The sequence below is a fragment of the Gymnodraco acuticeps genome, unplaced genomic scaffold (genome assembly GCF_902827175.1).
Source record: "Gymnodraco acuticeps unplaced genomic scaffold, fGymAcu1.1, whole genome shotgun sequence".
Taxonomy (NCBI): domain Eukaryota; kingdom Metazoa; phylum Chordata; class Actinopteri; order Perciformes; family Bathydraconidae; genus Gymnodraco; species Gymnodraco acuticeps.
Genome location: NW_022990559.1, coordinates 1,365,703 through 1,389,210, shown reverse-complemented (window position 1 = coordinate 1,389,210; position 23,508 = coordinate 1,365,703). Strand labels below are relative to the sequence as shown.

At 40.5% G+C, this 23,508-nt stretch overlaps 1 protein-coding gene across 1 annotated transcript in view; it reads right to left on the bottom strand.

Annotated features, from left to right (window-relative positions):
* rapgef2 (Rap guanine nucleotide exchange factor (GEF) 2) overlaps window positions 1–23,508 on the bottom strand; it is a 119,660-nt gene that overhangs the window by 74,441 nt on the left and 21,711 nt on the right. The window contains 3 exon segments of the mRNA XM_034227598.1: window positions 1,706–1,789; window positions 12,387–12,443; window positions 15,882–15,952. Coding sequence (XP_034083489.1) covers window positions 1,706–1,789; window positions 12,387–12,443; window positions 15,882–15,952 — 212 coding nt within the window.

The following is a 23,508-nucleotide window of genomic DNA, read 5'->3' as shown; positions in this document are numbered from 1 at the left end:
TCCTGGATGTAGGAAGGGCCAGATCCATTCGCAGCATGGTAAGCAAGTACCAGTGTCTTGAAGTGGATTCTAGCAGTTACCGGAAGCCAGTGAAGGGAGCGGAGGAGCGGAGTGGTGTGGGAGTATTTAGGAAGGTTGAAGACCAGACGAGCCGCTGCATTCTGGATGAGCTGCAGAGGTCGGATGGCACATGCAGGTAGACCAGCCAGGAGGGAGTTGCAGTAGTCTAGGCGTGAGATGACGAGAGCCTGGACCAGAACCTGAGTCGCTTTCTGAGTCAGCTGGGGACGTATCTTCCTGATGTTGTAAAGCGTGTATCTGCAGCAGCGGGTTGTAGCAGCGATGTTTGCAGTGAAGGACAGGTTGTTATCTAGGGTCACACCCAGATTCCTTGCTGTCTGAGTCGGGGAAACAACTGAGGTGCCGATGTTGATTGTCAGGTCAAGAGTTGGACAATCTTTTCCCGGGAGGAAGAGCAGCTCAGTCTTGTCAAGGTTGAGCTTGAGGTGGTGAGCAGACATCCACTGAGAGATGTCAGCTAGACAAGCAGAGATGCGTGCGACGACCTGGGTCTCTGAGCGGGGAAAGGACAGAATTAATTGGGTGTCGTCAGCGTAGCAGTGGTAAGAAAAACCATGCGGGCTAATGACTGATCCGAGCGAGTTTGTGTACAAGGAGAAGAGGAGGGGACCCGAGGAGCCCCGGCTACACGAGGACGATGACGAAAACGAAAACGGACCGCAATCGTTATCAAAAAGTCTTCCGTCCACACGCAACAAGCAACAGAAGTGCGTCCGTTCACACGAGACCGCTCGAAAGCGCTAGAGACGCTATAGTACATATGCCAGGCCAGTAAGTGGCGCTGTACTCCTGCACAAAAGCAGCAAAGAAGACTTCCCTCGCATGGTTGCCATGGTTGCCCTTCTGTTTATTCCCCGCTGTGGACGCTCTGGCTCTTTTTCTCCCTCCCGGAGGCAAGCGTTTGCTCCTGCTGTAATTCTCTCCGGTAGTTCACCAGCAGATGAAAAACACCCACCTCTCCGCCTCTTCCAAGGGACGAGGGGACCTTGCGGCAGTTTTTTTTTTCGCCGGTCAACATGTCCGTTAAAGTTTAAATCTTCCCGACACAATTAGAAAAGTGCCGGTCAGAGGTCTTCTTTGTTATTTATTGAACTTTAAAATAACGGGGCGAGGCGGGGCTATGGCTTTATCGTTATCAGGAAATTATCGTATAGGTGTAGACACGGAGCTGTTTGCCCCCCCAGAGCGTTTCGTTTGCAGATCTACCCACCTTGGGACCCGTTATCGTTATCGTTTTCTGCGTTTCCATGTCGGCCTCGTGTGGCCAAACCGTCTATCTGATAGTGAACTGTAGCAGATACGACCGTTATCGTCCTCGTTTAGCCGGGGCTTTACACTTCTGAGACAAGCAGGAGTGCCATTTGTTACTTGAACTCTGCAAACAATGTTTTAAAAGCCAATTTGAAAAGGAAACACTCCTGTTTACTCCTGGATAAGAGCATGGCGATAAGAGGGGAAATACAATTTATTTGAGATAGTAAACATTTAAATTAGCTCTCTCTTGGCAGTCTAAGATTAGCTCTTTATCTCCCCGTGAGACTGCTCTAAATTGGTTGTTGTTTCTCTCATGATTGTGCCAAGATCAACACAAACAACCCTGAGCCAAAATGGCCGATGCTCCTACCTGCTTCTGGGCAGGAACATGGACTCCTTGATGAAGACGGAGCCGGACAGCAGGATGTACCAGCAGCTCCCGACGTCGTCAGGGCTGGAGACACAAAGAGAAACACAATGAGGACAAATAATCACAGATTGCAGCAGAGATGGAGAAAATGCACTTAATCTGAGTTGAGTGAGGAATGTCTAAAGTTGGCAAGATGCAAGCCTAAATGTTCATCTCATCTATTTTGAGTATTAAATATGAACTCCTTTACGATTGTATTACATTTCGAAATACATCTTAGTAATGTAACGCAATCTTCATACTGTTACATCGTCTTAATTTCTGGTTTCCTTACACTTTTATGGTAATTATATGGTATATTGGAAACACAAAACAGTGTATGTGCAGGCCATGATACACACCGAACAACACTTAGTTTATTTATTGTTCAGTCAATTCCTAGAAAGTGTATCAAGAATTATGATAAGATTATTCATTTAAATATTGTTTTAAGCAAAAATGACAAGAGGACACTGGTTAAGGCTTATCAAATGTGAATGTCTACTAGAATGATTGGTTCTTTATGATTGTAAACCGAATATTTTTACACACATCCACTTGTATTTTGTGAAATGTTGATGAGCATCTTTGCTTATTATCTGACAAAACAGTATCTTTAAATGCAGAAAACCAGAGGATGTAACAATAATGCAATCCTCATTTATTGCAACCCAAATCTCTTTAATGGTGAGATGTTTTCTTTGTTATTGTCTTGCCCTACATGCGGACGCGCAAGTGCTGCGATGAAATGCATCAGTAATGAGAGATTTGATCACAGTGCCAAATACAGTGCACTTCTTAAAAACAAAGTATAAAGCAGAACACATGAGAAAGAAAATCACAGATAGAGAGGGAGAACTACAAATGAACCGAGGAATCATCAGTCATCCTCCCACACCCCGCTCAAACACAGACGAGGAAATTGGGCCTGGCAGACTCCGTAAACTCAGACTGACCTCCGCATTATGCTGCTGGCTGTCAGCTTCTTACAACATGACGAGTAAACAATCACATGTACACACTTCCACCACACTTCAGCAGCACTTTTGCCGATTTAATTTGGCGACCTTTTTTCAGGTTTTAGGGCATTATAGTGAGCCAGAAGCCTTATTAGGAAACATCAAAGACTCTTCTGAGGGGATAAACAACCCTGTCAGCGTTAATAAAGCACGCTGGTATTTAATAAATAATTTGTTTGGTTTATTTAAATGTATCTGTTTCATTACTTGCTCGTGTAGCTTATCTCAGGACTTGCATGTGTACCAGAGGGATTCAAAAGAGTTAATCTGACATGGCTGAGATTCAGAGTCTCCTCTGCTCTGAACATGCAGGATTACAGAGAGGTCATGTATGTTAACCTGCGGGAAAGCAAACAAATTGCTCTGTACACGGATAAAGAGGTTAATGCTTTCTTTCAAACACAACATATGCACTCTGTGAGCAGATCAGGTCAGATGTCACAGAGTGAACTGCTGGTGTTACACCAACACGCTCTGCAGTTTACCCACATGTTCTGCATGTCGGTAAATAACGTGTGATTTCTTCTTATTTCTTTAGACAAATAAATATATTGTTAACCAAAATAGGCTATATACAAAAATATTTCCAGCCACCGAACCCTCCAAAACATTTTAATAAATACAAAGTCAAAATAATACACATAAATGCTAAAAATCTAAATTATGTAATGCACATGAAAATCTCTTGAAAGGATTTAACGCTCAGTTACAAAGCTGGTTTACAAGAAGCTTTATATTATCTGGTCACATCTGTCGTACTTTCTCTACTAGGTTGCTCCAAGTTAATAGTAAAAGGATCATTTCTCCAAGGCAGGACATTGAGAGAAATTCTTTAAACACCGACTGATAGAACGTTTTCTGGGTTTGGTTCAATCGATGAATACTGTATGTTTCAATTCAAACCATGGATGTATAATAAGAACTGGATACAGCGTGGGAGGCGGGGCCTGGTTCATTCCTATGAGAGTTGCTCATTGGCGCATGAAGACAAAATGGCCCAACTTTTGAGAGAGCGAAACGTCACGAAAGTAATCATATAATCCGTTCTTTTTGTGCATCCATGGGTAAAGGTAAAACGCACGTAGTACTGAACACGTCACATGAACGTGCCGTGCGGCGCGGTCCCGTGGGTTAGATACGCGTTTATAATGCCGAAGAAAATAACTTTCAGAATAACGTTATTAGCACATTTTACAACTCGAGGACCGAATTTTTTTAATAAGGGCTATACAAACGTTTATACTGGGTAGTTAATTTAGTTTAAAAACAATTATCGTCTCTTTCCCAATATTAGTCAATGGGAAAAAGTATTTCCGGGCCCAGCGACTGATACGGAAGTGTGGTACCGCCGTGTGGCCACAACGAATATTTTCCTCAGAGTCCGGCGCACTTCCTGGGGGCTTGATTCAAACAGAGAAAAAATAATAAATAATATTTGTTTTTCTTGTTATTTGCGAGAGTTGAACAAATAAGGAGTATGTGTTTTAACTTCAAATCAGATTCATTGTGATTTCAACCTATCTTGGTTGTCGAACATCAACCATGCCCCCCTCTTACAGTAAAGAGGAAGAAGAAACCGAGAGAGGGAAGTATTCTCATGACCCATAATACCATCATTCTCCAGTGCTGGGAATTTAACATGAGTTTCGGCTGTGGTGGACAAAAATAGCCCCGTCAGTAATGAAAACTGCTCTCATTTTGCTCTGATGATTCGTAACAACTTTGGCTGAATTATGACTGTTTAAAGAGCTAGTATCTTCAGGCAGAACAAGCAAGTCACTTCAAACTGTTTGAGTCTTTATACGTAATTAAGCTAGGCTAACTGTCTGCTAAATATATTTACAGTATATATTAGGGCTGCACGATATACCGTGTCGTGACGATAATCGCGATATGCGCATGAGCGATGTATTCACATCATTTTTTTCTCGAGTGCGCTAGAATTTGAAAATACACAACCGGAAAAAATCTGCCCCTTCCTTCAGACTTCCTCACAGAGCCCCTCCTCCAACACACACGAACGCACACATGACCAATGAGGGCACGAGATAAGTTTGTGCCCAGATGGAAGGCTGACAGGCAGGTAGGCCATCCAGTTACTTTAGCCGGGCCGGCTCAGATGATTGGTCGTGCTTTTTACAGCGCTACGGCTTCCACAGATGAAATATTTTTATGTATTTATTGTCAAAGCATTTAATATATTCATTGCTATCGGGAAAGTGTTTCTGAAGTGAATTACCTACCCCAACTTTAAGTAGGCAAATTGACTCAAACACGTCATGTTACAATTATTTTGCTGCTTGCTACAAAAGGAAAACTTGCGAGGCTCTCATGTCAGGCGTACTTGAGTGAGTGACATGCAGGCTCTGCATGCACAGCAAACCACAATCAAATCTCCAAAGCAAACGGACCCGGTGATTACAGGTAAAAACACTGAATAAAGTAGTTTCATGTGTTTCTCAGCGCTGCTAACCGAGCTAGCTCAGCGTGTTGCTCTGATAACTTAAGATCCAGACGTCCGTGACTAAAATCCTTCATCCGGTTATATATAGTTAGAAAAAATACCAATTGTATAGCATTAAAGTTCAAGAAAGGATGGTTTGCGGACAAAAGAAACTGTCTTTTCTTCAATTCCTGTATTTTTTCATATCTTAATATATATCGCAAGGGGTAGTAGGCCTATATATAGTAAAGAGCTATCCAACTTCTCATAACTCAAGGTGAGAAAGTGTATTTCCGTAATATTGAACTACTTCTAAAATGGTAGAGGAAGAATCTTAAATGATTTTAAAAAGACAGAAAAAATAGAAACATTTGCAGTGTTGTCAGCGTGCTGCATCAGTTCAGCTTCACTTGATGGTGTGAAAACCCGCAATTATATTAACTATGAAAGCCAAGCATCGATTCAACTGGATGTTTCTCTTTGTGAAGCTTTCCTCTAAAAAAGGTGTATTTCCCTCGTCAAAGAGGAAGAAAAAAAGCATCCGCTCATCAAGCTGAAATCAGACGCTGTACTTAAAGGTGCTTTGGTGTTAATAAGGCAGCAGCTTGTGTGATTATCACAGAACATTTACACTTGGTCTGAGTGAGACTTTTTAATTGACACCAAGCGGAAAAAAATCAATGAGGAGTCAGACGTCAGCGAACTGGTTTTTGCTTACAGAAAGGTAAAGGTTGGGCAAGCTTATTTTACACAGACACATATATTCACACCCGGCACCGCCGTGCTGACTGAGTTTCTTTTCCTAATCACTGAGAACAAAGTCTCCCGCCTCCTTGCTCCTCTTCCTCCTACTCTCCGCACTTTTCTTGAAGAACTAATGAGGCTGCAGACAGCACACCCTACTGACACAAAATCCTCCAACAGCGTCCATCCTCCTTCTCCCTAGGCTGATCTCCATCCGCCTCCCTGCAGACCCGCTCCATCATCTCATGGTTCTGCTAGCGTTCAGAGATGACACGAATGAAATGCACAATTATCAATTACTGGCACGCAGATGCACGGAGCGAGGGGAGCACCGCAAATTAGAGGAGGAGAAGGAGGAAGAGAAGATACAACACCAGAAAAGAAGGATGGGAGAATGTTATGCGCCGCGGCAGCTCGACTGAACTGGGTCACGAGTACAGAAAGCGATCGTCAAACGCTAAACATCATCCACCAAAACCCCCCGGGAAGCCTTCAGCAGCGGGGTGTAGGGCTATAGAGAGTATGGAGGCAGTGGGAGGGGGTACAACGATGCAGGAAGGGTTATAGAATCTAAACATTTAAAGAAGTGAGAATAACATTTTCCCTAGAACCAAGAATTATGTTCAGAATGAAATGCCTTTTTCTCCATATGTGAAAATGTGTCACAATTTGCCATGTAGAGATTTGTCAGACAGACCTTTGACCTGTAACACTACATAAACTCTTTCTCATGATGTGTGCACAGGGTTTGGAGAGACATTAACATTGGAAAACCAAAAGAGGAGTCTATGACAACCGCATTCAGTGGCCCAATTTAAACAAGAAGCTAAAAATAAAACCGTTTTAATTTGTTAGTGTTGTGATGTGTCCACCGTGAAACTCTCGAGAGACTCTCAAAGCCACAATGGTGTCGTGACACTATGAAATAAAGCAATTATGCCAGTTTTGCAACCGTCCAATTGTCCTTAAACACATTTGTTTTGTTGGAGAGAAAAAAATCTGCTAAAAAAAGCTCAAGAGGCGGGTGGGAGAGGACAATGTGGATACTGCTTGGTGGGAGAGTGCAGTTGTGCATTTAAAAAAAAAAAAAAACGACATATTTTAAGTGACACTTTATACACTAAAGCTCAGCATCAAACCAGATCAGCATCATAGTCATACCCAAGCACTTCTTTAATTTACTAGACATGACAATAACGACAATCTGGAATAATAGGCATCTTCAGATACAATACAAGGTGACTTTTCTGTCAGTTTAACTCATTGAATTAGCTGTAATTCGAGATGCTGGTCACATAACTGATGTATACATGTCAGCACTGTTCATACGGCATGTCATATTATTATATTAGCTGACATGTCATTAGGATATGATGACTTTTCCGTTTCTATTTCATTTCAACTTCCTGAAGGCCAGACACTTCACACTGTCATGGGATACAGCAACCCATATGCTAATGTTGCTAGGGTTAGGCTAATGTTGCTACATCCAACTAAATACAAAAGGAAACAAGGGTATACTGAAATGTAAAGTCAGAGAACAACTGATATATTTAAACCAGGTGGGTTGCCACACCTCATTGTTGCTCTGGTGATCATTAGATACAGTACGTGTGTATTTTCGTTTCGCCTGGCAACAGCTTGTTTGACCTGACTTTGACATCTTCCTCTTTTAACAATCACTGACTCTCTCTGACTGTAAGGGTAACATGACATTAACACAGAGCGACGTGTGTAGGAGGTTTCATGCAGTTTTCATGAGAACACAGTAAAGTAACAAAAGAAAAGGGAAATATCTCTCAGTTTTTGTTCCTATAACAACAGACATTGAACATTGTTTGATAAGGCGGCTCACATTTACTTGAACGTAAAACTTTAACACTGAAATATACTACTACACAATGACACAGCTTACATTTTAAGACATGCAGGCTTGGCTTTAAATTCATAATTAGCAAGACATAAGAAAACATACAGAAACCGACTGTGTCAAATATACAACTGCAACTAACAATTACTTTCATAGTGGATTGACCTGCGTATTAGTCAAAAACTGTCGAAAAATTGCAATTCTTCCGACATCTTCAAATGTATGCGTTTTGTCAGACCAATGGTTTCAAATCTCAACATATTCAGTCTACTATCATACAAGAAAGAATATGCTGATTCATTTAACTGTCAAATTCACAGTTCTTTCAGCTCTAGTTGAAATATAAATACTTACACAATGTGACTCAGGTGCTCGTTGTTAGAAGAAAAAGGCTCCCAAACAAGCTAATTGTACAAGCTCAAGAGAAAAACTGGAGAAAAAAACACCATCGCATTGCAAATCCATAATCATGGGGTTTCCAGTTGGACCACACAGAGCAGCGGGGGTCGAAGGTCAAGGGTTTCTATGAAAGAGCTGACATGGAAGAGATTAAAGGGCGACCAGAAGGTACTAACCCTCCTCACCAGCCGATGGTGAATGTGCCAGGTCAGCCTCCATCTCAGGGCATTAGCTCTTTAATCTGTGGATGCTCGCACAGCATGGGATGTTTTCATGATATATTGAGTGTGACTGAGTTTGTGTGTGCGTGTGTGTGTGTGTGTGTGTGTGTGTGTGTATGTGTGTGTGTGTGTCAGTACTCTAGCAATCTAGAGCCGCAGGCAGGAGAAATTAGTAGTTTTATAACTATTACCCTTATCCTCCTATCATTGCTGCGGGACTGCCAACTGTCAGGGATAGCTAGTGAAACTGAGAGTGCGCGGGTCATTAACTGGGTCATTTGGAGCGATCGGAGTGCTTTTATCCAACATTACGGGTGTTTGTCGGAGCAGAAAAAACATTTATATAAAGACAGAATTTAGTTATGTGGGAGATTTTCTTCTGGGTGCAGTTTTTATTCTTAATTCATGGGAGGAATATCCAGAAGGAGGGCAGCCAAACTGTGAAATGTGGTTTAATTTGTACTTGAAGTACGGGCAGATATATCAAATCTCAGCCAAAGTCTTTAAAGCTGCGTTACAGTTAAGAGAAATCATTTTCCAAGCTTATTCAAGAGCCCGATGAAATCTACACTGGAAACAATTATTTGAATACCAAATACTTTTTTTAAATGTAAGGCATTAATGCATTGCAGTCGCTGATTTGATAGTAAACTACATTAATCCAGACTGTTGATTGGACAAAAAGTGATTTGGAGTCACAAATACCTCATGTTTAAGGATACCTTGATGGCCATTTTCTTTTCATTTTCAAATTGTTTAAAGACCAAAACATAAATCGGTCATTCAAAACAATATTCAGCAGATCACTAAATACAGGAAAATAACTAATTAGTTGCAGCATTTATAAAATAATGTTCTATGTATGGTCATTTGTGTTTTCTAAGGAGGTGCAGTCATTACTTTTTCATGCAGTGATAAGAGGCATTTGTTTTTGAATATTTTAGGCAGTCAATAACACCCAGTGTTATCTGATTATTTCATCTATTAAAAGGTTGTTCAACTGAATTTCCAGTAAATGTACCTTATCACAAGCAATATTTAGCAACACGGTGAATCACACATACTGTACTCCCACCCATGCTAATATCCTCCCTCAATTTTTTGGTGTCTTCCCTTCCCTTTACTTCCCAGATTAGGTGTATCAACACATTTTACCGCAACACATACAGTATGTCAGACACTTTAGTTATAAGGAAACTCCCTATGAACACAAATGTCCATTTACACATTAAGAAAAACTCTCTAAATGGTTATATTATCCTATATTTAAAAAAGGAAATTATCTATCTTTACAGCCATCTGACATATGACTCAATGTAAGAGCCATACCATTTTTACAACTTCATAGAGATACTACACAATTAAGTTCCCCCATTGACTTTTAAAGCCCTCGTTCGCCTGCAGATTATTGCTGTTGTTGTAAATAGACGGGGAAATGAAGACCGGCTGTTAAAAGCTTGTGTTTTCACCGGGAAGGTTGATTAAGATCTTGCACAAGAGGAAAGTCAATCTGATGTGCTGCTGTTTAACACCCAGCTCTTATCAGGGAGACTTTTAAATGGTTCACACATGCATGCACGCAATCACTCGTACGCATACAAAGACACAACTAGAAACTATGTCAGGACACTTGTAAGAATTAAATGAACCAATAAACCAAGAAGACAATAACCTGCTGTGTTCTGCTTTTGCCTCGAGGGACATTTAGTAAAGTACAGGACGTTTATTTCCTTGTTCTGTGTATATAAGAAGTTCATATATGGAGCAGGTCGATTGCATGTTTGTTCAGAGACAGTTGTCGCTTGTGGATGTGTCGTCACTGTAAGCAGAGACCGCAGATCAATACCCTTCACTGATAAACCAGACAATTACACAAAAACCCATTCAATTATTTTTTAATTACCAAATAAAATAAATGTTTCAGATTCACTGCTCTCCTTCTGCTCACAAGCACACTCATTACTTTGTAATGCTTTATTGCTTTCTCTCATTATCTAATTTTGGATAGTAGTAGATTAAATGACATTTTAAGGTTGTTCCAAATGAACGTTTTACACCTGAACCTTCCATAAAGATATTTGATTGGAGCTCAATATGTGGCGTCATACATCATCCTTAAAATAAATATGGAAACTCACGTTATTTGAATAAAGGGATTCATGAGATTGAATAACTTAATGTAGTTGTTTTGTTTTGTCTTATTTAATGAATATAACTTACAACAAGTCAGTGCGCAAGGCAAGCAGTAGAGCAAGCTTTTTTTTTAATGTAATGCTGAGTAAGGCGTCTGGAGTTCTCGGAAATGTTTCGATCAAAACTATCCTACCAACAACTTGGTATTTTACAATAATAACATAAGTGTAGCTTAATCCTTATCTGCATCTGTTCAGAGATACTGGGTTTCAACAGAATGAAATGAGATGCAAAAAGAAAGCGCAGCATTCGGATGTTGATTTAGAACTCGAGTGTGCACGTAATGAATGACGCTCGGAGGCTTTAAAACATTCAGTAAAGCCCTAATTAATGTCCCTGTTGCAACACTTTGTCAAGGAACACATTAGTGCCAAAGTGCAGCAGACTGCAGAGCAGTGAAGGTGAAGGAGCGTCAGCTGACGCAGCTTTGGCCCATGTGTTGGTCTGAGTGAGGTATTAGACTACGTCCACAGTAAGCTGTCTAAATCTGAAAACACTGCTTACGTGTGAAAATGATGTGCTGCCACTTCAGTGTTTCATTTTCATATTTACATTTTAGAGAGGAATCAGACGAGAACATCCTAGAATGTGCTTTAGTAACAATACCACTAAAAATGCAAATGCAGCTATAAGCTTGGATTTGTGTGTGTGTGTGTGTGTGTGTGTGTGTGTGTGTGTGTGTGTGTGTGTGTGGTCACTGGTCTAAGGGGCCTGAGGGAATCTTGTTGAAACTGGAGTCTATTATGCGACCATAGCTTAATCTGTATTCCTTTTGTTTAATCAGCTCCCACACCACCGATGAGCTTCTAATGAGGTGTTGAACACACAACACACACAACACACAACACACACACACACACACACACACACACACACACACACACACACACACACACACACACACACACACACACACACACACACACACACACACACACACACACACACACACACACACACACACACACACACACACACACACACACACACACACACACACACACACACACACACACACACACACACACACACACACACACACACACACACACACACACACACACACACAGTGGTCCCTTGAGAGGCTGATAACGTTAATTAACCGTCGTAACTCTCACCATGGGTGTTCGAGAGACGTCAACATGTGACAGAAGTCAAACCGTGTGTGTGCTCTGTGCTTACTACAGTTTAAAAAAAAACGTCCTAACACACTCCGAAGCTGTCAGGAATCTGTCAATACAGCTTTCCGATAACATGGACCTTTCACAGCAGCGAGCTCAAAGGAGGAAGCCTTGAACTCCTACTGACTAGCTGGTAGCATCGGAGGAAATGCTTTTAGGAGATTTTATAGCTTCCATTTTTCTTCTAGATTCAATCAGTAGACACTGACTTATTGAATCAAGCTGAGAATAGACTGGAAACCCTACGTTAAAGTAGAGTGGTTGGTTGTGAAAATGATACACACCTTGATAGAGGCATCGAATGACTGCTTCTGTGCTTTATGGACATTTGTTTTCATTAGAGTCACCCCGCTCGCTCTGCTGTGAGGACCCGGACGCCTCATCAATAACTCTGAGTAACGGCCCGGGCTAAAGTGTGCTTTGATCACACAGATTTGAAATATTGTTTCATAGGCCGCACCCTGCTGTTTTTCATGTGTGTCATACGCTGGTAGAGATGTAAGCGATTGACCGTATATCATCCATTTTTCTTTAAACACAGATACACACAGTTACAGGTTTGTGGTACTTACTAGTATAGCACTTCATTGGCCTCATGTCTCTCATAGCGCACCGTCTCACACATTATCCTGCAGGGACAGAGAAGAAGGAGGGGTGGTCAGAAAACAATAGGAGGGGAAATTAAATATGGTTGGTTGGTTTGCAATGTCACAAAAAATAAATAATTGAGATGAATAGACCCAGACATGACTTCAACAAGTAATAAATGCCATCGTTGAGAATTGCAGTCACATGAGTTAGACTAAGGTCAGACAAAAAATACTTGCACTTGACTTTAAAGAGGACATATTGTGCTAGTTTTAAGGTTGTATTAGTATGTATGCCTCCACTATGACATGTTCACATGCTTTAATGTTCAAACATTTTTCTCATACTGCCTGTGCTGCAGCACCCCAGTCTGCTCTGATTGGTTAGCTGGCCGGCTCTATTGTGATTGGTCCACCGCTTAGAGATGTCCCGCCCCTTAGTTTATCAATGCATTAAAGTGTTACCCGATAGAAGCGTGAGTTTTACATAGTGATGTCACAGAAGCAAAGAAATAAGGAGTATTTTATGCAAATATGGCATTACATTTTTCTAGATGTTTGTCATGGAAAGGCAACGTTTCTTTGCATTTGTGAGAATTATCCTTTAAACATGCTTTCAGTTTGGGTCAGAGAGTCATCTATTACATTTTTTTTTGCCCGTTTGATTTATTGTGTTTGTTTGTATTGGTGTTGTTGGCTATCATTTGTCTTTTTTTTAATCAATCATTTTAATTGTTTTTATGCAGCAGTGATGAAAGGTGAAGAGAGTTACTCATCCACTGACAGATTTTGAAGGTATGTTTTTGAATTTTAACAATTAGCTTACAAGACTTGTTTATGCATCTGCTCCCAGAAAGTAAACAAGTGCCATTTATCCCGGTCAGATAGACATACTTTGTGATAAGCTTTCTCTTCCTTAATTAGGCAAAAACTCTCTTTGTGCTTATGCTCTCATTTGTGAAATGCTTTGTTTTCCTTAGGAACAGGATGGATCGAAAGTAATCATAATTTAAAAGTAATATCATTATGCAAACAAGGATTTAACTATGTTTTATGACTATTATTTTAGGGTAAACCATTGTTAAGATGTTTCTAATGACAGATGTCTGATGTGCAAAGCCATTTCTCCTCCCTACATACAAAGTAATCCTCATCAGGCTATCCCAGTGAAACAAGTCAACTTTACAGACAGGCATACAGTAAACAGTAGCTGATTAAAAACACGGAAGGCTTTAAAAACAGCTGGGGGGTGGCCGTCATGTTGCAGCCCCCACCAGTGCACGTCGACGACAGAAAAAGAACAACAATCCCAGCTCTAAAAAACAAGTCGCTGAGAAAAAAGGACTGCAGCGGAAAAACAAGACATTCCTCCCAGACAAAATGTGGAAGAAAAAAGAACTAACATAATCCCATAGTTAGTGGGATCATAGCTGGCTGGGAATTGTATTGTTTTTTTTGTTTGGACAAGCAGAGTTGGCGGGAGTGGAGGATTGGTGTGTGGGACCATGGGGACATTCCTCAGGACCCAGAGGGGGGGGTGATGGGTTTCTGTAGGGTGGGAGGCCTGCGAGGGGTCACACAGAGGAATGTTCCAGCTCGCGGGTCATGTACCGCTACATTGTTCCGTCGCCAGTATAATCCACATGTATGCACACAAGGCATGGAACAGACTTCTGACATACAGTGTTTGGAAAGTCTGCGCCAGACAGAAAAGACCAGAAGGCCGGTGTGGTGACCGGAGAGCAGGGCGGTGTGTTTGGAGGGCAGAGCGGTGTTCACATCAGGGTAGTTTGAGTCAAATGTGAGGTTTTTATGTAAAGACACAAAAGTCCCTTTAGTCTTAATCCAAAAAATCTGTTTCGATAGAGATAGAATCTCAATATGTACCTCAACTTGCCTTTTACTGTCAGAAAGAAAGTCCTGATTGAGATGAACTTCTAACAGAAAGTAAAGAAAAAAAGCAAGAGCTATAACTAGAGCTGAAATGAAATCAAAGATTCAAAGGCTTGATTGTCATATGCACAATAGCTGCAGAATAGTTATTATATAATATAATAATAATAATCAACATCGATCTTATTCGCTGCTTTTGGTGTATTTTGTGGCAGAAGTACAGCGCCACTTACAGGCCCGGCATATGTATGTACTACTGCGTCTCCAGCGTTTGAGCGTTTTCGTGTGGACGGATACGTTTCTTGAGCCGTTTCTGTGTGGACGCACGGAAGACTTTTTTGAAAGAGACTAAGGTTTGTTTTCGTCTCCGTGTGGACGGGGCCATAGAGGGAAGACAATCGCTGTGTTTTCACACCTCAACAGCTCCTTTTGGTGTTAAATTGGTGTTAAATTTATTTAGTTTTACATATCATGGTAATGTATCCACACCTACATAAACCACAGACCTTGTCACTTTGTTATCCAGAAAATATATGGGCCTTACAAGCACAAACATAGTGGACTTTAACATTAATCATGCTTAAAGCGCACCCATCATGCTATTTTTAGGCAATAGCATAGGTCTCAGATATATTAAAATATATAAAAAACATGTCTATGAAGTGTTTTGCTCAAAATACCAAACAGATCACCCATTCTAGCCATGCCTCGTATCCCTCTATTTCACTTCCCGTTTCAAAAGTGCTGATTTTGGGTATAAAGCTTTAAAAAAGAAAAAATTGATAAAAAAAATACTGTCTAAACTAAATGCTGCCGTGATGAAACGCCATATCATGGATTATCAAGGATTATCTCTGAAACAGTATGGAGCTCAAAGGCTTTCTCTCTTGCCGGTTATACCACAAGGTGAGTTCCTTTTCATTTCCTGCTTCTTCACATACATGCTCTCCAGTACAGGTTAGCTCTGAGTGTTAGCGATGCTAATGTAAACACCGACCATATTACGTCCAAAACAGTCGGGCATTGTTTCTAATAGCCACTTTCTGATAGTGCCGTGGGTCCACATTTCCGATATTACGTCATATCGGACGCAAATCTGGATCAGCTCCGCTGTACCCCCGTATTTGGGTACAGAGGAAAAGAGAGAGGGTTTTATTTTCTGACGCTGCGTGAGTTCCCCGACACACCGGGGACACATGTTTATGTATAAAAGACATACAAAAGTGCATTTTGCATGAGAGGTCCCCTTTAAAATATATTTTTAGTGATCAGGAAGATATACTTTTATGTGCGCTAGTCACAGTAACAGCTGGTTCTTTATATTGTATGTCTTTTTAGCAGCATAATTGCTTTTCAGAGAGTGAAATTATTCCAGCCAACGAGTGGCTGCTGGATTAGAAAAGCAGACGACGTTTAGCAGCTCTTGGCTGGCGGCTCCCTGTTAATGCTGCACCCCTGACTACAACCGTTATGGAGCAGACACTGAGGAGTTGTCAGTGATTTAATTTGCATTTGAATTGAATGTGATTAGAATATCAAGCTCTCAATTATGGTTATTAGGTTCCGGTAATGTGTGCAGACACGAACCTCAGCTGGTGCTCCCGCAGGTTGGACAAGGCCTCCATCCCGTGGAGATACGAGTAGACGATCTCCAGGTCCTGAGGAACAGAGGAGAGCTGTTGTTAGACACAGAGGCTTAGAGATAAAGCTTTAAAGCCTCTACAATCAATACTTATATCCGCATTGTATGAAACGACAATGACTTTGTGTGAAACTGCTTCGATAAAACGTCCGAACAATACCAGCTCAGCAACAAAGACAGGGCTAGCAAATACCTGATGAGCATATTGGAAAATGTACCTGCTGAAAAGCAAGATATCTGATTGTAAATAGGCCACTGTTACTGCCACCATTTCCGTGTTAGAAGGTGATCATTATTACAATGTTATGTTTACAACTGGTTGGAAGGAAAACCACGTAGACAAAAGATCAGATTAAGACTTCACTTTTTTGCTGCAACAAAAACACTGTACTTTATATGTCGTAGCTGCTACATTGTACTGCCTTGTGGTAAATGCTTGTATGCTGCTCATGGTCTTTCTGTATATCATGTATTTCTGTTTGCCATGTATATAAATGTTCTGTTCATAAATGTTGTATGTGACGGGACTACGGATGGAAATTAGCTCAAAGTTAAAATCCGGCTCATTTACATTTCAAAGCATTATTTTGTTTAAAATGTTCATTAATGTGCATTGTCCCGGTTCAAATAAACGATTAAATGAAATGGAAATTATTATGTGGTTGCACTGGTTCTTAAAACGCTATTCATTGTGCAGTGGATACACTGGCCACTCACAGGACAGAAACCCATTCACAGACAGTGACGTTGATTTGTGCGACGGAGCATTGGATTAAAAGCAATAAAGCACCTCACAGAAAAAATAAAGGAAGTACACTGCACAACTAACCCCCCCCTTTCAATTACTCCATCAAATGACCCAGTGAGCGACTCTCAGATTGTTTGGCGTGAATCCAAGTCAGAGGTGAAACAAAGTGGCCCTCTCTGAGAGCTGGCAGCCAGTACAGCAACTTCACTGTGTGTGTGCACACTGGGGCACTGAATGTGTGTGTGTGTGTGTGTGTGTGTGTGTGTGTGTGTGTGTGTGTGTGTGTGTGTGTGTGTGTGTGTGTGTGTGTGTGTGTGTGTGTGTGTGTGTGTGTGTGTGTGTGTGTGTGTGTGTGTGTGTTGTGTGTGTGTTGTGTGTCTACTGGGATGTATTTGGAGGTAGATGTGGCGAGAGCACAGCGGACAGGTAACAGAGACTCTGTGTTAAAATCCCCGCCAGACACACACACAGACACACACATGAAACCACACAAAATGCCCACCCTGTGTCTGGGTTATGTTTCTAATGGAAGCAAACACAAACTAATTGAAAATTGTATTCAACTGTTGACCACAAAAGCTGAATAACGCTTTGTGTCTGCTGGTTTGGTGTCATATTAAAAGGAGACATTAATAAAACCACACCAGCGCTAAAAGCCTCAGTATTGTTCGTTTAGGCTGATTTAAAAAATGAACAATTAAAGAATGTCAATGAAATCTTGTTTTAGTCTCAAAATAATCCGTGATTCTGATGCAATATCGTATGCAATAAGACCATTTCTTATAAAACACAAATAGCATACTGAGTCTGGTTAGTTTAATATGTTTTAAAGTGTATCTTAGCATATCACACCCTACAAAGAAAGCATGAAAATCCGTGTAAATCTAATAATCAACCATCATGTGAGACATTACTACTATTTAACATCCTAATGACGCTACACGACTGACTCATGGTCCCTTGACGTCAGCACAAACTCTTCTAGTTATTTGGGTTTGGCCTTTATGGAGCGTACACAGAGAGAAAGGGTCCTCAGGGCCGCCTGGACGTTACATCACAGCGATATTCTCACTAACCATATCCTTATGTTCAGTGTCTGTGGTCAGAAACAGGAGCAGAGGAAATGTTCAGACTCATACTGCCACCTGCTGGGAGACCAGGAACTGCAGCCTGGGTTTACTGGGTTCATTTTGGATAAATGGCTCAGCACAATGAACACTCATGAGACACATTCCTGCTCAACTGCAAGTGGCAATTAAAAGGACAAATCAATTTATAAAAGGTTCAAAAGTATATGCAAACTATAGGAAAGTGAGCAATTACTCAATTATCAAGCTGGTGTTTCAGGTTTATAGTACAGTTTATTAACTTTATGCAGGGGTAGAGATGAAGCATTTTGATCACACTTACTTTATAGTCAGATAATCAACTGGCGACTATGTTGGTATTTATTACTTAGTCATATTTTAAAGCAAAAGTGAAAACAAGCAATTTAAAAGGCATCCAATTGGGATTTTGTGTCCATTATGATGAGCTTTATTTTTGCTATTTTCATATATATTTTAAATCACATGTATTAATTAGTGAGGAATACAATTGGCAAGTATATTCACAATTAATTTAACAGTGGAGACCCTCATTTACAAGCTTTTTTTGGCTGCTACAAACTCTGTCGAAATGGTAATTTATTTGTATCTTAAGGAAGTCATAGAACACTATAATAAAAGTAAACTCACTCTCCCTAAATCTAACCTAGAGCCTAATATGCAACTGTAAAGAAAACAGCACACATACATGAAGTAAAGTATACGGTGTGATACAAAGTGATTAATTTTTGAAATCCAGATCAACTTTCACTAGATGGAAGAAATTCCCTCCTTAAAGGTAGGGTAGGTAATTCACTTCAGAAATACTTGTTATATTCCATGGAATGGCCTACCAGTACCTGCCTGTCAGCCTTCCATCTCGTGCACAAACTTATCTCGTGCCCTCATTGGTCATGTGATCAAGGAAGTCTGAAGGAAGGGGCAGATTTGTTTCGGCTGCGTACTTTCAAATTGTAGCGCACTCGAGCTGGTTTCTCCATTCTTACTACCCTACCTAGCAGCAGGCATATAACAATGCAGACAGAAGGTCACCACTAGATGGCAGTGTTGCAGGTTTATTTTTTCCCTTTCCACAGTGACATCACTGTGAATAAAACAGCGCCACTCAAAAGCTGCCTCACAGGGAGAAAAGTATGCGAAACCATCAATTGTGGCTTCAGTCTCAAATATTTCAGATTGACTGTATGGAAAGAATGCAAAGGACCCCATCTTTTCCACTCCCGGGGCCAAGCATGTTCCCGTCTCATTTTCTTTCTTTTTCTCTTTCTGGCCTCTTTAAAGACGGAGCCAAACACAATCACCACAAAGTACACAGAGAGAGAACACAGGACTGTTTTAGGACATGGAACGGATTTTCAAATAACAACAAAATCGTCACAATTTAACTGAAAATTCAGCTTTTCTTTACTGGAATCTTTTTTTAAATTTATTCCAAAATAAAAATGTACACTTATACTATTTATTTTGTTGTTATAGTGTATGGTGGAAAGGAGCAGGGAGAAGAAAATCTTATTTTACCTGCCCCTTCAAAAAACTAAATTAAATAACCATAAAAAAGTCAAATAAAAGCAATATTCTTTACAAATACTCTTATTTCAAGTCACTTAAAAAAACAAGTCCTTATATGGACATCAACTCGCATCATCTCACAGCTGATTGTCATGTTTTTCCCTCTTAGTAGAGAGATCAAAAGCAGAGGGTCAATGCTTTCAACATCACTGCCTGCTCCATGTTCATTCACATCTTTCGCTGAGAGCGGTACCAACAGCTTCCCATAGAACACAAACAGGAAGTGAAGCGGGGAGCTGAAACTAGGACATGCTGATGAAGGCTGAAATTGTGCTCATTGTGTGTGTGTGCTGAATAAAGACAAAGCTTGTTCATTTTTTAAAACACTGCTCGCTTTAGGGGGGGGGGGGGGGTAGCTCAAAATCCCAGGCTAAACCAGTAACACCATCTAATCCGTCCTCCATCTTTCTCCAAACTAATCCTTCCAGGAACACAGGTGGCCCCCTCTGATGGAAAAACATACCGAGATGCTGCTCTTGATAAAACCATGTGGACACTTCAAAGCTGTTTGTGCAAAACTGTGAAAGACATTCCTCGCATACCACTTACATACTGTCAACCGTCTTTGTAAGTTTCCCGGGTTATTTCCTCGATGCAACACAACATGTCATCGCTTTACACGTGTACTCGGGACACAGATGGTAGCAGTGCAATGCAGCCAAACAAATGAAGGCATTTCCTCTCCAGTATACAAATGAAAAAGCAGACCCTGTCTTCTTCTGTTCGGGGCACGAAAACACAACAGACGTACTCCCTTTTCCAACCATTATGTTAGGGCCCCCGGAGGGAGAGGGAGCCGTGTTGGGCCCACTGCCAGTCTGTAGAGTGGCAAAGCATTCAGTGGGTAAAGAAAGGTCAAGGAAGTTGTAAAGTTTTCCTGTAAGTTGTTTATTGAGGCTTTTGAGAAAACAGAAGAGCCTCTGGTTTCAGTGTAAACATATTCAGTTTCACACAGAGAAAAGGAAAGATAAGTGAGCCAAAATGATACAAAAATAAACGAATGAACATTGACACAGAGTCTCTTTAAGAATTACAATATGTTCAACACTGTGCATGGCACCAACGATGCTAATGCTTAGGATTAGCTTGGGGTAGGGGCTGCAACTAACTTATTGTTTTCATAATCAAGTCATTTGCCGATTATTTTCTTGATAAGTCCGTTAAGCGGTTAATATATGAAATGGGAAAACATTGCAATCACAATTCCTAATAAGCTAATTCGATGTTTTCAATTAGCTGTTATCTGACCTATGTTATTAACCTTTAAATACTTGATATATTCCCATATATGACAAAGAGAAACAGCAAATAGAAGTGTTTGAGAAGCTGGAACGTATACATTGATTCATATATAATAAAATCAGCTGCCAGATATCTTTGAGTTAACCCTTGTGTTGTGTTCGAAAGCTGTTACCGTCCATGGTGTTCGCGGGTCAATTTTGACCCATGATTTATCTCAGTCCAAAACACTCAAAAAGAATGACCATCATCCAATATAGTTTTAACTACATCATAACTAACTTATTATGCATTCATAACCGTACAATCCTGTTTTTATTTGTATTTTATGGCCCCAAAACACATCACATATTTAAGTAAAACATGTGATTAAATTCACTCATATTTCCTATAGACAGTGGATCATTACGTTATCTGACTACAATAGACTAATATTAGAATACAATCTCCCCCCCAAGAAGTTTTAAATTATTGTTACAGCGGATGAAGGGGGTGGGGGAGGGGTGTCTAAAGACAAAGATGAATCTTGATAGGGCCAAATTTGACCCTGACTCACCCACAACAATTCTGCTGAGTCTCCCCAGACGCGAACACCAAATTATACACTTTTCTTTTTAGCCAAGTTCTTCAGACTTGGGTAAAATGGTCAAAATCTGTTTTGTAGTGTTTATATAGCTGTTGTGGAGGATATCATGAAGCCTTGTTCCGATACAAAAAACTAGAGCGTAGTTATTATATAATTTTAACTTGAAACGGGTCACCCAAACACAACATAAGGGTTAAGCAATGCATGGATTAATCAGCAGATAGCTGCAGCTCTAAATTTAAATCAAATAAAGAATAACTGAATTACATCTGATGTATCATTCTGGCATGTGACATTATCTGCAAATCGGTGATTCAGACACCTAAATGCCTTGTTTGTACCACTAAGATGGGGCTGCAATTGTCATCATTTCCTTTTTCATCAAATAGTTTGTCTATAAAATATATGAATGGTGACGTCTTTAAATGTCTTGTTTAGTCCGACCAACAGCAACATAAATGTATATATATTCAGCTTATAAGTCTGTGTAAAATGGTTGTAAATGCTTACATCATGCACCCTAAACTATGGTAAAGAAGAGCCTCTGCTTTTCTTATCTCCTATCACCACAGTGTCTCTATTTCAGATAGGAAGCTTTTCCTTTCACTGAGCCACAAATGGTCAATCCATGTATTCATCTGTCTCTGGCTGAGTGCAGATAGCAGACCTCTGCTAGCATCCATCAGCCGCTGCAGACAAACATCAAAGAAAGGGGGCTGCAACCTTTCACAAACAATGGCACACTGTGGGAGAATACACAAAGGAGTCTCAGGTGGGGAGGGGAGGAAGGACATTTCTGGTGACCTAAGCATCCTCTGTATCCCATTGATGATGAGATACCAATTATTTCAACACGTCCCTATATCTAGTTTGATTCAACAATAAATTCCACATCCGTCGTAAACAGAAACAGTGGATAGCATCATTATATAGAGCAGTATCTCAACGTTAATGTGTGTCAAGGGACTGAGGTTATGTTTTTATATCCGTATAGGAATGACCGATTAAGTGTTATAACCCCATAAAAGCAGACCCACGATGGCTGCTGCTCTCAGACAGTCCCCCGGTGGAATAAATCAATGATGGTGTCTCCTTTGTCGACAACACGCACATCTCCAGGCGTCTGCATTTGTGCAAGCAAGCCCTCGCTTATTCGACTACTGTCAAGGAAATCCTTCCATTGTGTTATCACAATAATGTTTGTTTCTCTCTGGTCGAGCTGCGAAACTTGTTGTACTTTCACTTTTAAAAATCCAGTATCATTCAAGTCTTTTATGTGGTAATCCCCCACAATTACTATAGGTGGGGGATTTCAGTGTGGACAGTTTCTTTAATGAGCATAATTTAACACTGTTTCATTCTCATTATAAATTGTGTTTGATAATATTAATACAGCACTTTGATTTAGGATATTTGAATATCTTAAGGCACGACTGTTGTCTTTTCCTGGTTTAAAAGGATGCATAAGAGTAAAGTGATGTAATTCCCCAAGTTGTATTTGTCTTAATAAGTCTTTATGTCCACGTTACTGATGATTATTTATAAAGAATAGTCAACCCTACCTACAATATTGTTATCAAGTGGTAGAAAATATTCAATATACTCCATATCGCCCAGTCCTACTTTAACATTATTTGTCAATTGTAAGAATACCCAGTGGTATAAACAAAAACACAGTTGTGATAGGCGTGTGGCGCAGTGGGATAAGTGCGTTGGTGTTGGGATCAGGGGAGCACAGGTTCAAACCCCACTGCAGTCAGCATGTCGTTGTGTCCCTGGGACACTTCACCCCAAATTGCTCGTGTGGGGATTGTCCACAGTATTGAGTATGCAAGTCGCTTTGGATAAAAGCGTCTAACAAGTAACATGTAATGCTACAATTATCAACTTATTTCACTATCAATTTCCTGATCCACTTAAAACAAAACTCTGTATGCAAACTCTATTGCTCGTCTTACAAAGCCGACAGAGAGAGATGAACACAGAGAGTGAGAAACCATCGGGCCTCCTGCTGTGAGGCATATGTACTTCTGTCAGCACAGCCGGGCGACTTGTAAAGAACTGAATGAGTTTTCACACCGAGTAACATCTCACTGGCAATTTGTGAAATTTGACACATTGTCATACTTCCTTCTGTCGGTGCTATGACGTTTGAAGGTTCAAATAAAACAAACTTCGGAGCATGATACACTTTCTATCATCAGTTTCTTGTATTGGAGAACAAATCAACTTTTCCTGGTGTGTAACCAATTTGAGTGGAACAGGAAAGTGCTGATAAAGTGCAGAAAACTCCAGAAAGTCTTGACTCGTCATTGAAAACAGTG